The sequence below is a fragment of the Vigna angularis genome, chromosome 9, assembly GCF_016808095.1.
Source record: "Vigna angularis cultivar LongXiaoDou No.4 chromosome 9, ASM1680809v1, whole genome shotgun sequence".
NCBI classification, from domain to species: domain Eukaryota; kingdom Viridiplantae; phylum Streptophyta; class Magnoliopsida; order Fabales; family Fabaceae; genus Vigna; species Vigna angularis.
Genome location: NC_068978.1, coordinates 29,382,519 through 29,397,572, shown reverse-complemented (window position 1 = coordinate 29,397,572; position 15,054 = coordinate 29,382,519). Strand labels below are relative to the sequence as shown.

The 15,054-nt window shown below is 33.0% G+C and overlaps 1 protein-coding gene across 1 annotated transcript; it reads right to left on the bottom strand.

Moving 5' to 3' along the window:
* Window positions 1-2,889: 2,889 nt before the first annotated feature.
* Window positions 2,890-4,507, bottom strand: LOC108346773 (transcription factor bHLH53). Its single transcript, XM_017585821.1, has 2 exons — window positions 3,920-4,507; window positions 2,890-3,105 (listed from the first exon to the last, which is right to left on the bottom strand). The coding sequence occupies exons 1-2, from the start codon at window positions 4,505-4,507 to the stop codon at window positions 2,890-2,892; spliced, it is 804 nt and encodes a 267-aa protein (XP_017441310.1).
* Between the last annotated feature and the right edge of the window lie 10,547 nt (window positions 4,508-15,054).

Genomic DNA, 15,054 nt, shown 5'->3' with positions numbered 1-15,054 from the left:
CACTCAATTTGTATGGTTTGACATGATTTATATGTAAAAGGAATTTATATTTAATAAAGCTTTTGGGACAAAAACAATCACAATTTTGTTATTAACCTTTTAATTCGTAGGTTGGGAAAAGCGTTGGCAGGAAAAATAATTAAGTAACGGTTTTCATGGTCTTTTCGTTTTCGTAAACTATAAGAAAACATTGAATTAATTTTGAAATGTTAATGTTGACTAAATTGTGACATTATTATTAGTTTTGAAATAATAATGTTGACTAAATTACGGTATTATTAGAGTGAGGTTGACTACATATAACTGTTATTGCATAATGTTATCTAATACAGTTTAAATGTTGGATAATTTATTATTTAAGTTTTGTTATAAGTGTTTTTTACTATCAGATTTCAAAACAAACTGATTTATTGAAAGACATCTTGAACAAATTTTAAAAAAAATCATCTAAATATATCAAATGATGTCGGATTAACATATAATCTGATGTCCAAATATAATATGACATCGGATTAATAGCATAAAATCCAACGTCATATACCTTAAAGAATTTAAAAAAAAAAATCTATATCCATTAACTTTTTGTTCTGGGTTTCTATCATACCTTCAAGTTTTACAAAAACATTTCATATTAACGTTGAATCAAAGATAAAGAAATGTCTTGTTTTTATGAACTTGAAGAAATTGACAGAAACTCAAAAAGAAAAAGTTATCAAAATGAATTTGATTAAGAAAACTATGTAGAGAAGCAAAAGTTTGGTGAATGGAGGTGTAGGGTTTTCAAAGGATCCAAAACTCTATTCGATGAGACGTCATTTGGTTTTAGACATCATATGGATGATCTAAACGACATTGAACACGTGAATTTATTTACAACAATGTAACCAGTTATTTTTAAAGTTGGTTGTTCTGTGATAGAATGTTGAACGCGTGACATTATACATTGTTTTTGTACTAGTGAAAAATGTTAATTTAAAAATATATAGTTAAAAGGTAGAAAAAAAAATTTAAATGATATAGTTAGTAAGTAGTTTCTATCTAATGTTAAACATCACTAAAGTGTGTAGATATTCTAAAGAATTATTTGTTACAAAGAATTTGGAAAGAAATTTTTAGAGACAGTATTATAAATAATATTAGTTACATTCTTCAGTCAAATTTGGAGTTTCATGTTAATTTTATGTGAACATTTAATACAAACTTTTAATAACGTAAATTAGAGAAGTGACACTTTAATTCTAATTTAAATTTGGTCCAAAAATAACTGATCCCTCAAAACAGGTTTGCTTTGGTCAAAGGGGAAATAAGAAAATTAAGAGGTATAGGTGGAGAGTTAAATGACTTGTTAATATGAACATTTGAAAATGTAAAAAAATCATTTAAAATCATAAATAATTTATCTAAAAATATATATTTTCAAATAACCTACCTTTTTTTACCTATATTATGAATAATGAGGGAAAAAATATCCACAGTCATCTTTAAGAGAAATACAAATGAAAAATTAATTTGCTTCTGAATATATGGCAACAAAAAATTGACGCACTTATATTTTCCCAAAACTATAATTATACCGAAACTAATTATATAGGAAATTGATGGATTACGAACAAATAGAGTTATATTGCTCTTTAGTAGTTCTTCAAAGTGTATTTGAATCTTTTCACCTGAAAACAACTTATCTGACTGTGAAAGCCACATATATTTTGTCTCACCTGAGTGTTTCCATGAAAGATTGTAACAATTTCTAAAAACAAACATGGTATTAAAATTACTTACAATTGAATTTAACAATTATAAAAGAAATAAAAGTAGAGCGAAAAGAGTAAAATTTAATATTTCAATTTCTTCTATTTTATTTATTTGAAATATCTTTCAAATTTTCTTAAATTTTAATTTGTTTTTTAAATTTAATAATTTTATCAGTCATTTTAGCATAAAATATGATTTAAATTCTTTAAAATTGTCTCGGCTAACCATAACATTAAGCTTTTGTATTGATGCAAATATAAACAATTATTTGAGGAAAGTAGGCCATCCTAAACTACCATTTTTTATTTGGTGGTGAAAACTACCGTTTTTGAAAAATTAGGATAAAATTTTTTCTTGAATTAGTTGACAAAAGTGTTTGGAATGTTGTTGTTGATGAAACATTGCAGAGGGTAAAATTATACCTAAAGAGTTCTCTATATGGATAGCAGATAAAAATAAGAGAGCATATTATAATATTAGAGTCAAAAATATAAAATTTCCTCTACACTAACACTTGATCAAAATATAATTTTTTTAGACCAAAACATTATCTCTTGAACTCTCCTGATTTTTATTTTTTTTAAATTGATAATATTAAGATATTGTTGTTTTTTACGTTAATTATAATTCTTAACTAATATATTTAATATTAATTTTACGGTGGTAATTACTTTTAATATTATTATGATTAATATGTAACGAATTCTTTTAAATATTATGTTTAAAAGTTTTAATCTTTTGACTTATAGAAAAAGAAAATATAAATTAAGAATAATTAAAGAAAAATAAATAAAAGGAGAGTGATTTTTTCTCTTAAAAACATCATAATGCTTGCTATCTCTAGTATAGCATAAAAAGGCACAACATTAGTCGATCGAAGGATTAATGATAAACAAAATACAAATTACCAAAAAAACACGAAAATGATGCAATGTGCCCTAACCTCGGTTCTTCTTAACCTAATCTATATTAGCCTCTTGGTACATCCAAAAAGCAAAATTAATCACGAATTGAATACAAGGTTTAAACTGCCATTTTTGTTGGCTAAAAAGAGGACACTGCTAACAAAATATTAAGAAAATTGAAAAAATAAAATAAGGCAGCCAGAAGAATCCAAACAACATATCATGGACAGGTTTATTCTTTCTTTTCTTTGTTAGCAATGTTTGTCCGAATGAGCTGTTTAAGATCCCTAAGTATGGTAGGTCTTGATTGAACATCTTCATGATTTGTCATAGTTATCACAGTTTCTTTTGCCACAAAACACATTTCCTCTCTATATAACTTCTCTTGAACAAAGGAGGAAACAACTAGTGAGTGCAGCATTCCAGAAGGAGTTTCTGCGTTATCTTCCTGCCAAAACTAGCAAAATATTAATTAGAATCACAGAAAATAAAGATAAAAATTCAAAGTATGTACTGATTTGATCATTTTTACATTAAAAATGTTTCTTTGACACACTTAAATTTTTTACATTTATTTAACACTATTTTTGCTTACTTTTCTTCTCTTCTTTTTTGAAAAAATATAAAACTTTATACTTTTATAACCATTTTACCCTTATATCTTGTGTTAGATGAATGTAAAAGTGTATCATACTACCATTTTTTTTTTCACATACAATTTTTTTTTCACATACATGTTTTGAAAATCATGAAATGAGTCCTTTTTTTTTCTTTTTTAATTCATGGACTGTAATCCAATCAGATTTAGAAACTGGTTTTATAACGAAAATAAAAGATAAATTAAAAAAAATGGAATATTGTAAAAAGAAACTGACAAGTATATTTCGTATACACCACAGCAGTTACTTAAAAAAATTCTCATTTCTTATATATTTGTTGCTCTCAAGACCATATCCTGTAACCGATTCCTTAAACTTCGCTATTACAGCCAACTAAAAGCAATCTTGATACAAAAATTGGTCAGAAATTAGTGAACTACAAATAACTGACAATAGAACAATTTCAACTATTATGCAGTGAACTATAAACATTGATTACAAACCATCTTTATATATCTAAGATGCATCGTTGGACATATCGTTGGACAAATGACTAATAGATAATGACTACGCAGGAAATGAGCAAAAACATATCGTTGGACAAATGATACAACTTATATGTAATCTAATTCATAAAGAATATGAAAAGAAATGAACAGTTACCAGTGATTTTGTGAGTTCAAGCAAATTAACTTGGGCTTGAAGGTACTTAACATACTTTGCAGCTGCATGAAGCATTTCAGCTGTGTTCATCTTTGGTCCACCAGGAACCAATTTTCCAAGTTCCTGCGTCTTCTCACTGATCTTTCTTCTCCTCTCTCGTGCTGCTAAGCTTTGGGGAGATATTGTTTTCTCCGTTTCTTTTTTCACACACTTAAGATCCTCACAGGTACTATGAAATTGTGCAAACCCAACTGATATTTGTTGTGGGAGTTCCTCAATGTGTGAAGAGTAGAAATTATCATAAGGCACAACAAATTCATCTGTGTAACTGGATGGCAGGGCAGTTTGTGTAGTAAGTTTTTGCACTTCACTCTCACAGCAGCACTTTTGGCGTTTGGGAGATGGGAGTAGATTATCTTGTTGAAAAGTTGGAAAGATGATAGAATGAGCAAGGGAAATGGAAGGATCATAGAGAGAAGTGTCAATATCTGAAGGGTAAAGAGAACCACCAGTTGGGTCAATGTAGTAGGAGAAAAGGTGTTGCAGGTTTGGTGTTGGTACTTCTTCCAGCATGTGGAAGGGAGCCATCATGAAAATGAACCTCTGCAAATGAAAAAGTTGAGTTTTGAGAAAACTTAAGCAAACTTTTGATTCAACTAGGGTAACTGCTTAGAAGCAAAAGAAAGAAATAACAAGACAGAAAAGACCGTGAGTGATTGACCTAAAGAGAAAAAGGATGGTGTGGATTTGAGTTTCTGAGAAGAAAAAGAGTGGTGAAGACTTTTTTGTATGTCTAAGATAGGAAAGCTGATTCCTTTGTGTGGGAGATAATTCAGGAGAAGTTGGGAGAGTTATTGTGAATGGCTTCTAAATTTAGTTATCTATTTATTTTTACATTTATTCCATTCATTATTTTTTTTTTTCATTTTTCTACCATTTCAGTGCTTAGTTTTGTGCAGCTTATTACTTATGAGTTAGACACTTTTGTTTTTAAACAGAAAATTGGTCGTTGCATAATCAAAATTTGGGAAGAAATTTGTCATGAGCCCAGAGGAGAATATTCCTCTTCAGGCAGAAAATGATAAGTTAGTTATTGAGGAAGGACACGTCGCAGTCTTTCCAGAAAATGCTTTGCTCAGGAGGAGCACACGCACTAAGATGACCAACACTAGGCTGAGAGATTTCGTGCAAGGAAAGTAGGCTGGCAGTATAATAACAACTTTTGCCCTTTAGTGAGGGGTGTGTAGAATGATGAATTGTCTCTTTCTCTTCTCATCTGTATTTTTCTGATTTCTCTCTCTCACCTCATATTCTCTAATTCTGTACTCATCCTTTACTATTGGTACCTATTTGCTGATAGAAGAATACAATCACTGTCATTCCTCGCCTTTTCCTTTATCCTGATTTCCTTTCCATTTTAGTACTATAACATTGGTGCTTTCATTCTGCTACATCAACTTTTCTGCAAATGGCTGAGAATACTCGCATGAAAGAGGTGACCTCAGATATTCGTGATTTGAAGAAAGTTGTCGAGCTGTTAGAGCAACGCGACAATGACTTTGCTGCCTTATTAGACAATCGAGATCAACAAACTGCTAACCGTTTGGATGGAATTGAAGCTTCTTTGGAGAACCTAAGACTTACTCTGGTTCATCACGGACCTCATCCTCCACCTCCTTTTAGCATGGTAAGCACAAACATCTTAGATCCACCTCCTGGGCCCAAACCTCCATACCATGTGAGAAATGTTAAGGTTGATTTTCCACGCTTTGATGGTGAAAATGTTTTGCAATGGCTGTTTAAAGCAGAACAATTCTTTGAATTTTATGGGACACCTGATGAACATCGATTATCTATTGCTGCCCTACATTTTGAAAAGGATGTGATCCCTTGGTTCCAGATGATTACTGGAACTCAACCTTTTCAAAATTGGAAACAATTTGTAAAAGCCTTGGAATTAGAGTTTGGTCCTTCACCTTATGATTGTCCTAGATCTACACTATTTAAGCTTTCTCAATCAAATTCTGTTAGTAATTACTATACTGAATTTATGTCTTTAGCTAATAGAGTTTATGGCCTTAGTCCTGATGCCCTCCTAGATTGCTTCATTAGTGGCCTTAAACCAGACTTAAAACGAGAAGTTATAGCACAAAACCCACTTTCCATTCTTAAGGCTGTGTCCTTAGCCAAACTCTTTGAAGAAAAATACATTCCCAAACCAAAATCTCAACCACCATATAAACCTTACACATAGACCACCCCATACACATATCCTAAACTACAAAATTCCCAACCCCCTCTCTTGCCTACCCCCACAGTTAAACCATTCGCCCAACCGGCCAATCCTATAAAAAAAATGACACCCACTGAAATGCAGATTCGGCGCGAAAAAGGCCTTTGCTATACTTGTGATGAACGTTTTTCACCAAACCATCGGTGTCCTAACAAGCATTACATGATCCTGCAAGTTGATGAGGAGCAGTGCACCCATGAGGACAATGTGATTCAGACTGATTCTGTAGACAGCTTACCACAGGATGCAACTGATCATCATTTGTCTTTCAATGCTCTAAAAGGCAGTAGTGGATTTGGTACCATTAAGTTCCTGGGTCGAATTAATGGTTGTCCAGTAAACATTTTATTGGACAGTGGCAGTTCTGATAATTTCTTGCAGCCACGGATTGCTCACTTTCTGAAATTACCAATCGAACCAGCCCCAAATTTCCAAGTGATGGTGGGAAATGGAAATTCAATGTCTGCTGAAGGCTTTATTTCTGACCTGCAAGTTGCGGTGCAAGGCTACACTCTCCAATTTCCAGTCTATTTGTTACCAGTAGGAGGAGCAGACTTGGTGCTAGGTGCAGCATGGTTGGCAACCTTAGGTCCTCATGTGGCTGATTATAGTGCTCTAGCCTTCAAATTTCTGCTAGATGGTAAGTTTATCACCTTATATGGTGAAAAACAGAACTTGCCTCAGCTAGCCCAGTTTCACCATATCAAAAGGCTCCATCACACTCATGCCATTGCTGAAGTGTTTTCTATACAGCTACAAGAATCTGACAACAAGTCTGAATTCTGTGAGGAAATACCTCAAAATTTGGAACCTGCACTTGTTTTGTTGTTGCATACTTATAAGGAGGTTTTCAACAAACCCTCAGGTCTACCACCTCAACGGTTTCAGGATCATTCCATACCTTTAATAGAAGGCAGTAATCCTGTTAAGGTCAGACCGTATAGGTATGCTCACAGTCAAAAAGCTCAAATTGAAAAGATGGTTGCAGATATGCTCGCTGAAGGCATAATTACACCCAGCACTAGTCCTTTCTCCTCTCCAATCTTATTAGTCAAGAAGAAAGATGGATCATGGAGATTTTGCACTGATTATAGGGCCCTTAATACCATCACAGTTAAGGATAATTTTCCTATGCCAACTGTGGATGAATTACTCGATGAGCTTTTTGGTGCACAATTCTTTTCAAAGTTGGATTTGAGGTCCAGATATCATCAAATTCTTGTGAAGCCAAAGGACAGACACAAGACTGCTTTCAGAACGCATCAAGGCCATTATGAATGGTTGGTGATGCCTTTTGGGCTTACCAATGCCCCTGCCACATTTCAACAACTAATGAATCGGGTGTTTCAGAAATTACTGAGAAAGTGTGTTCTTGTATTCTTTGATGATATCCTCGTGTATAGCCCCAACTGGTCCTCTCATCTCCAACATTTAGAAGCGGTTTTACAACTTCTACAATCTCATGTTTTGTATGCAAAGTTGTCTAAGTGCACTTTTGCTACACAACAAGTAGATTATTTGGGCCATACCGTTTCTGCGAAAGGGGTTTCTATGGACAAAGCAAAGGTGCAGGCTATTTTAAACTGGCCAGAGCCAACAAATCTCAAACAGCTCAGAGGGTTCTTAGGCATCACAGGTTACTATAGACGGTTTATAAAGAATTATGCTGCTCTTGCTGAACCGTTAACAAACCTGCTCAAAAAAGATGCTTTTCATTGGTTTGACATTGCATCAAAGACCTTTCAGAGCTTGAGAGAAGCCATTACCACAGCTCCAGTGCTTGCCTTACCTAATTTTAATCAGCCTTTTATATTAGAAACTGATGCATCAGGGACTGGTATAGGCGTTGTACTCAGCCAAGGCAAACACCCTATTGCTTTTTTCTCAAAAAAGCTATCCCCTCGGATGCAAAAGCAATCTGCTTATTCCAGGGAGTTATATGCCATCACAGAGGCATTGGCTAAATTCATACATTACCTATTGGGCCACCAATTCACAATTAGAACTGATCAACGTAGCTTGCGACATCTAACGGATCAGACAATTCAAACCCCTGAGCAACAACAATGGCTTCACAAATTTCTTGGCTATCATTTCAAAATTGAGTATAAACCTGGGAAAGATAACATTCCTGCGGATGCTTTGTCCAGATATTTTTACATGGCTTGGTCTGAAACTCAGCCAACGTTTTTGCAAGAGCTCAAACACGACATTGCCACGGATGAGTATTGGAAACAGCAGTTACAGGATTGTGAGCTGGGTAACAATCAGAATCCTCATCTTTCTAGTAAGGATCAACTTCTATTTTGGAAAGGCAGATTGGTAATTCCACAGCAGTCTCCCTTGATATCCAAAATCCTAGAAGCATATCATTGCTCTCCCATTGGCGGTCATTCTGGAATTGCAAGGACGATTTACAGAGTGAAAGCAGAGTTCTATTGGCCCAAAATGAAGGAACAAATACACAGGTTTGTACAACATTGTTCCATCTGTCAACAAGCCAAATATGCTGCTGTGCAACCTGCTGGGCTGTTGCAACCTTTGCCCATCCCTTCTCAGATATGGGAAGATATCAATATGGATTTTATCACTAGCCTGCCAGTTTCAAAAGGCTTTACTGTGATTCTGGTCATAGTGGACAAGTTATCCAAATATGCCCATTTTCAACCTTTGAAAGCAGATTATACAAGCACTCAAGTCGCTGACCTGTTCTGCAATACAGTGGTTCGACTTCATGGCATGCCTAAGTCCATTGTCTCTGATAGAGATAAGACTTTCACAAGTAAATTTTGGCAGCAATTGTTTAAACTACAAGGCACCACATTGGCCATGAGTACAGCTTATCACCCCCAATCAGATGGGCAACTGAAGCTGTCAACAAAGCCTTGGAGTTGTATCTAAGGTGTTTCACTTCACAATCACCTAAGAATTGGGTCAATTTTTTACCATGGGCTGAGTATTGGTACAATACTTCCTTCCATCATAGCATTGGCATGACTCCTTTCAAAGTGGTCTATGGCAGAGACCCTTTTGGCTTATCGAGGTATCAACCGTCACCATCTGATAACCCATCAGTTAGGGATTCCTTACTAGCCAGAGATGCTTTGTTGAACAAGCTTAAGGAGAATTTATTCAGGGCCCAACAGTACATGAAACATCAAGCAGATAAGAAGAGGATTGAGAAACACTTTCAGATTGGTGATAAAGTGTGGGTGAAACTGAAACCGTATCGGCAGCATTCAGTTCAGTTGCGACAGAATCAAAAACTTAGCATGAGATACTTTGGCCCTTTTACTATCCTTGCTAAGATTGGTTCGGTGGCTTACAAGTTACTGCTGCCAGTCAATGCTAAATTACATCCTATCTTTCATGTTTCACAGCTAAAGGAATTCAAGGGAGATGACACTGCAACAACTATTCCTTTTCCATTACTTATTGATGAAGAAGGTATCATGCTGCAACCTCTACAAGTCCTCAACAGACGTACGATTCTTAAAGGAGAGCACCTCATTCCTCAAGTCCTGGTTCAGTGGAGTGGACAAGAGGTTTCTGAAGCTACTTGGGAAAATGCAGAGGACATGAGCCACCTATATCCCAATTTCAACCTTGAGGACAAGGTTATTTTCAATGGGAGAAGCATTGTCATGGGCCCAGAGGAGAATATTCCTCTTCAGGCAGAAAATGATAAGTTAGTTATTGAGGAAGGACACGTGGCAGCCTTTCCAGAAAATGCTTTGCTCAGGAGGAGCACACGCACTAAGATGACCAACACTAGGCTGAGAGATTTCGTGCAAGGAAAGTAGGCTGGCAGTATAATAACAACTTTTGCCCTTTAGTGAGGGGTGTGTAGAATGATGAATTGTCTCTTTCTCTTCTCATGTATTTTTCTGATTTCTCTCTCTCACCTCATATTCTCTAATTCTGTACTCATCCTTTACTATTGGTACCTATTTGCTGATAGAAGAATACAATCACTGTCATTCCTCGCCTTTTCCTTTATCCTGATTTCCTTTCCATTTTAGTACTATTACAAAAGTCTTTTAAAAATTATTGACGACCGTCATTCAAATTTAAGTAGTATTTTATTTTAATTACATTACATATTCTTTTATTTCAAATTACTTTAAATTTTCTTCTAGTTTAAATTAACTATACTTCTATGAATTTCTTAATTTACCTACCATATAGAAGGACCATGTAGTTTACAAACTAATTAGGTAATTTAAGTCGTTCATTTATGCTTACTTTTAAATTTTGTTAAACATTTTTTTTCAACTGTTTTAAGTAGTTAATTTTGCAATCAAACATTTTTTTTTACTTCATGCTTTAAATTATGTTATACATTCCAGGATTAATTAATATACATTTTTAATTTAGTTTACATGTTATTTTCATGTAACAAATGTGCTAGAATGAATCTTTTCATATCTTTAATATACTTATATTAATTAACTTTACATAGTATTTAATTAAACATATTTACATAAATTTTAAATATGATTTGGTTGGATCTCACCCAACCATATCAAATTTCCTCAATCAACCTAATAAATATTAGAAATATTAGAAGAGCAAAGTTTTAATTTAGTGAGTAAATATTCAGACAAAATTAACAACAAATTACAACTTTATTCTGTCAAAATAAAAGATTTTAGTCAAGATTAATACAATCATCCATATATAATATCACAATATTTTCAAGAATAACATCATATATATTCTTAATATCATGCTAAATTGACAGATTTAAATAACATGTATTTATGATACTTACACTTAAGAAATTGAATACAAATGAGTTCACTCTAAGTCATTTGGTCATCAACAAACTCTCAAGTTAAACATACATATAGACTTTTTTTCTCCAAGTGAATATTAGTAACCTACAAAATAACCATTCACATTAGAACCATATAAAATAGACCATTTAATAGTGAACAATCTCTATTTTTGTGTATTTCCAATCCAAATAAAATTTTGAATCCATTGTTTCACTTTAAAAAAAAGTTTAATAAACCACTTGTAAACCTGAAGCTATAAGATAATAATCTAACAATTACAAAATTTACTTTGATTAATTAGCTTTTAATTTGGTTAGGTGATTTAGGAATAGACATGGTTAAACACAATAGGATTTAATTGAGAATGTACTTTGGTTGAATTTGTTGTGAATAATCTAGAAAGATCTTGCATTTGATTGAGAATCTACTTTGATTGAGAATCTACTTTGATTGATTGTATGATCGCTCTCAAGTTAATTGAGAATGTACTTTAATTAATTTGAAACTCTTACACTAATCAACTGAACAATGATATGTGAATAAACTGGATGGCACAACAAATTCGTCTGTGTATAAACTGGATGGCAGGGCAGTTTGTGCAGTAAGTTTTTGCACTTCACTCTCACAGCAGCATTTTTGGCGTTTGGAAGATGGGAGTAGAGTACCTTGTTGAGAAGTTGGAAAGATGTTAGGATGAGCAAAGGAACTGGAAGGATCATAGAGAGAAGTGTCAATATCTGAAGGGTGAAGAAAACCACCAGTTGGGTCAATGTAGTTCTCAAAAGAACCGGTTGGAAGAAAAAGTTTTTGATCGTAGTAGGAGAAAAGGTGTTGCAGGTTTGGTGTTGCTACTTCTTCCAGCATGTGGAAGGTGTTTGTTTCTGAACTGGGAATTTGAACAGTGTCCCAGTTGAAGTACGTGCCTGGAGCCATCATGAAAATCAACCTCTGCAAATGAAAAAGATGAGTTTAGAAAAAACTTAAGCAAACTTTTGATTCAACTAGGATAACTGCTTAGAAGCAAAAGAAAGAAATAATAAGACAGAAAAGACCGTGAGTGATTGACCTAAAGAGAAAAAGGATGGTGTGGATTTGAGTTTCTGGAAGAAAAAGAGTGGTGAAGACTTTTTTGTATATGTAAGATAGGAAAGCTGATTCCTTTGTGTGGGAGATAATTCAGGAGAAGTTGGGAGCAGTTATTGTGTATGGCTTCTAAATTTATTTATCTATTTATTCCATTCATTATTTTTACATTTTTTTACCATTTCAGTGCTTAGTTTTGTGCAGCTTATTACTTATAGTTAGACACTTTTGTTTTTAAACAGAAAATTGGTTGCATATTCAAAATTTAACAAGAAATTGTGTTAAAAAATTATTGACTACAGTCATTCAAATTTACGTAATATTTTATTTTAATTACTTTACTTATTCTTTTATTTCAAATTACTTTAACTATTCTTTTAGTTTAAATTAATTATACTTCTATGACTTTGTTAATTTAATGTAGTTTACAAACTAATTAAGTAATTAAAGTCGTTCATTTTACTTAGTTTTAAATTTTGTTAAACATTTTTTTGAACAGTTTTAAGTAGTTAATTTTGCAATCAAACATTTAAATTATGTCATACATTCCAGGATTAATTAATATATTTTTAATTTAGTTTACATATTATTTTCATGTAACCAATGTTCTAGAATGAATCTTTTCATATCTTAAAATACTTATATTAATTTACTTTACACAGTATTTAATTAAACATATTTACACAAGTTTACAAAGATTTAAATAATATGTATTTATGTTACTTATATTTAAGAAATTGAATACACATAAATCTAAATCAGTTTGCCATCAACAAACTCAAGCTAAACGTAGCATATAAGTTTTGTTTTCCAATTAAATATTAGTAATTTATAAATCACCATTCACCTTATAACCATATAAAATAAACAATTTAATAGTGAACAATCTTCGTTTTTGTGTATTTCTAGTCCAAACAAAATTTTGAAACCATTATTTTGCTTCAAGAAAAAAATTAATAGGTCATTTGTAAACTTGAAATTATAAGACAATAAACTAACAATTATCAAATTTATTAACTGAAATTCTTTCCATTATACTAAGCAACTTCTATTTGCAAGAAGAAAGTTTATTACTAATCTTATCAACCAAAGGTTAAAAAGATCACACCTTAAGAGCCTCCACAAATATTGGTACACCCATATGTTAAAGGAAGAGATCCTTGATTACAAATATCAAACCTTGAAATATCTAATAAAAGAAACATCAACTAATGTAAAAGTGACTTTTAGCATAACTTACCCATTGACATAAGAAATTACTATATTGATGCAAGAAAGATTTCAAATGTTACAAGATATTAATATCTCCTCTAAAAAAAATTAATATATCATCAATATAAAAAGTATTAGTATTTCTATCTTTTATTCATGTCTATGACATTTATACTTATATAGTAAAAACATGTGTTATTAATGTATAAATTTTAGGTACTTGCATGGTTTGTACTTGGAAGCAGGAAATGATGACACATATGGGTTTATAAACCCTCAAGTAACACAAACAGTCGATAACTCCCTAATAGAAAGACAGATACACATTAACAATGCCATACTCGATGGAAATTGCTCCATATATAAATAATTAAGTCTATCGTTATTTAATAAGGTATATTTCATGCATTTTAAATATGTTTTAACTGATTTTCAAGTAATCGTTATTAGCCGCTGCAAGTAATATCAACGCCAAATTGTACTATTGCATGATTTAGTTTTGATAATGACATATTTTACCATGATTCCAGTAATGAATTAAGAGAAAATGTCAACCATTCCTTAACTTTTTGCCTTGTAAATTCTAGTTTTCTTTTACTTTGTTAAGTGGTTTCACCTTGAGCTTTAATGAGATATTTTGATCATTAATCCCTGCTTTCATGTGCTTAAAGTAGTTGGAAGAAGTTTATGCATCAAATGAAGACACTGGAAAGCAAGAAAAACATCAAAAATGAAGAACCAGAATTTTGTTGAAGCTAGCTCGGGCGCCCCTGGCTTAAGGGCGCTTGAGCACCAGTGCATCATGACTCACGCGCGCCTGAGCGCCCCTCCTTCTGGGCGCTTGAGCGCCAACTTTGCTGACATGGAAGATTTGCCCTATTTAACTCAAAGACGCGAAGAGCTTGAGATCTTTTGACATCCATACGCGTTTTCTCTCATTTGGAACTCTTGGAGGCGAGCTAAGAGCTGTGGGAACAATCCATCTTCTTCCTTGGGTCTTCTTCGTTCTTCCATTTCCATCATTGTTGTAAGCTCAAGCTCTCCATTCATGGAGAGCTAGTTTCATTGTTCTTGGGGGATTGATGCAGCCACCGAACTCTTATGTATTGCTACTGATTTGAATGTATTTGATGTTTCTTTCATCGATTGCTAGTATTTTGTTCCTTCTCTTAAAGCTTGTTGTGACATTGCTATCCATGGCATGATTTTAGGGTTTGCTTGATGTTGGGAAATATTGTGTGAACCTAAAATTGGAACAAATTACCCAAAGGGAATTGTATCTAGGGATAAAACTTGAACTTTTGGTTGTCTTAGGTCTCAAGTCTTAAAGCAGATTAACTTGTTAGGTTTTCCAAGGAATTGGAGCTTAATAAGGAAGTCTAGGCTCTCTCTACCAAGGGATTGGGTTTGAGTAAATTAGAAGATTGACATCAGTAAGTAAATGAAAAAGGTGTAAATTTACATGCATAAGAGTGAAGTAGGTGAAATCATACCCCAACAATATCAATTCATATCACTTCTAATCTTATTTGTTTCCAAGTGTTTGAGTCATCAAAGATCACTTTTACTATTTATGTTTCATCTTTACTTTAATTGCATAAAAACCCAAATTATGGAATCATTCTTTAGTCTAAATTAGTTTGAAATTAGACTATTGTTTGGTGACACGAGTCTCTTGGGAAACGATATCCGATTTTACCGGTTTATTACTTGAAACGATTTAGTACATTTGCCAAAGTCCTAATATGTTCCTTGCCTAAAACGAT

Excerpts from the sequence above, each read along its gene's own strand:
- LOC108346773 (XM_017585821.1), bottom strand. The coding sequence starts at position 4,507 with ATGGCTCCCTTCCACATGCTGGAAGAAGTACCAACACCAAACCTGCAA. Across the intron at positions 3,106-3,919 it reads TTGAACTCACAAAATCACTG|GAAGATAACGCAGAAACTCC; the intron begins GTAACTGTTCAT and ends TAGTTTTGGCAG.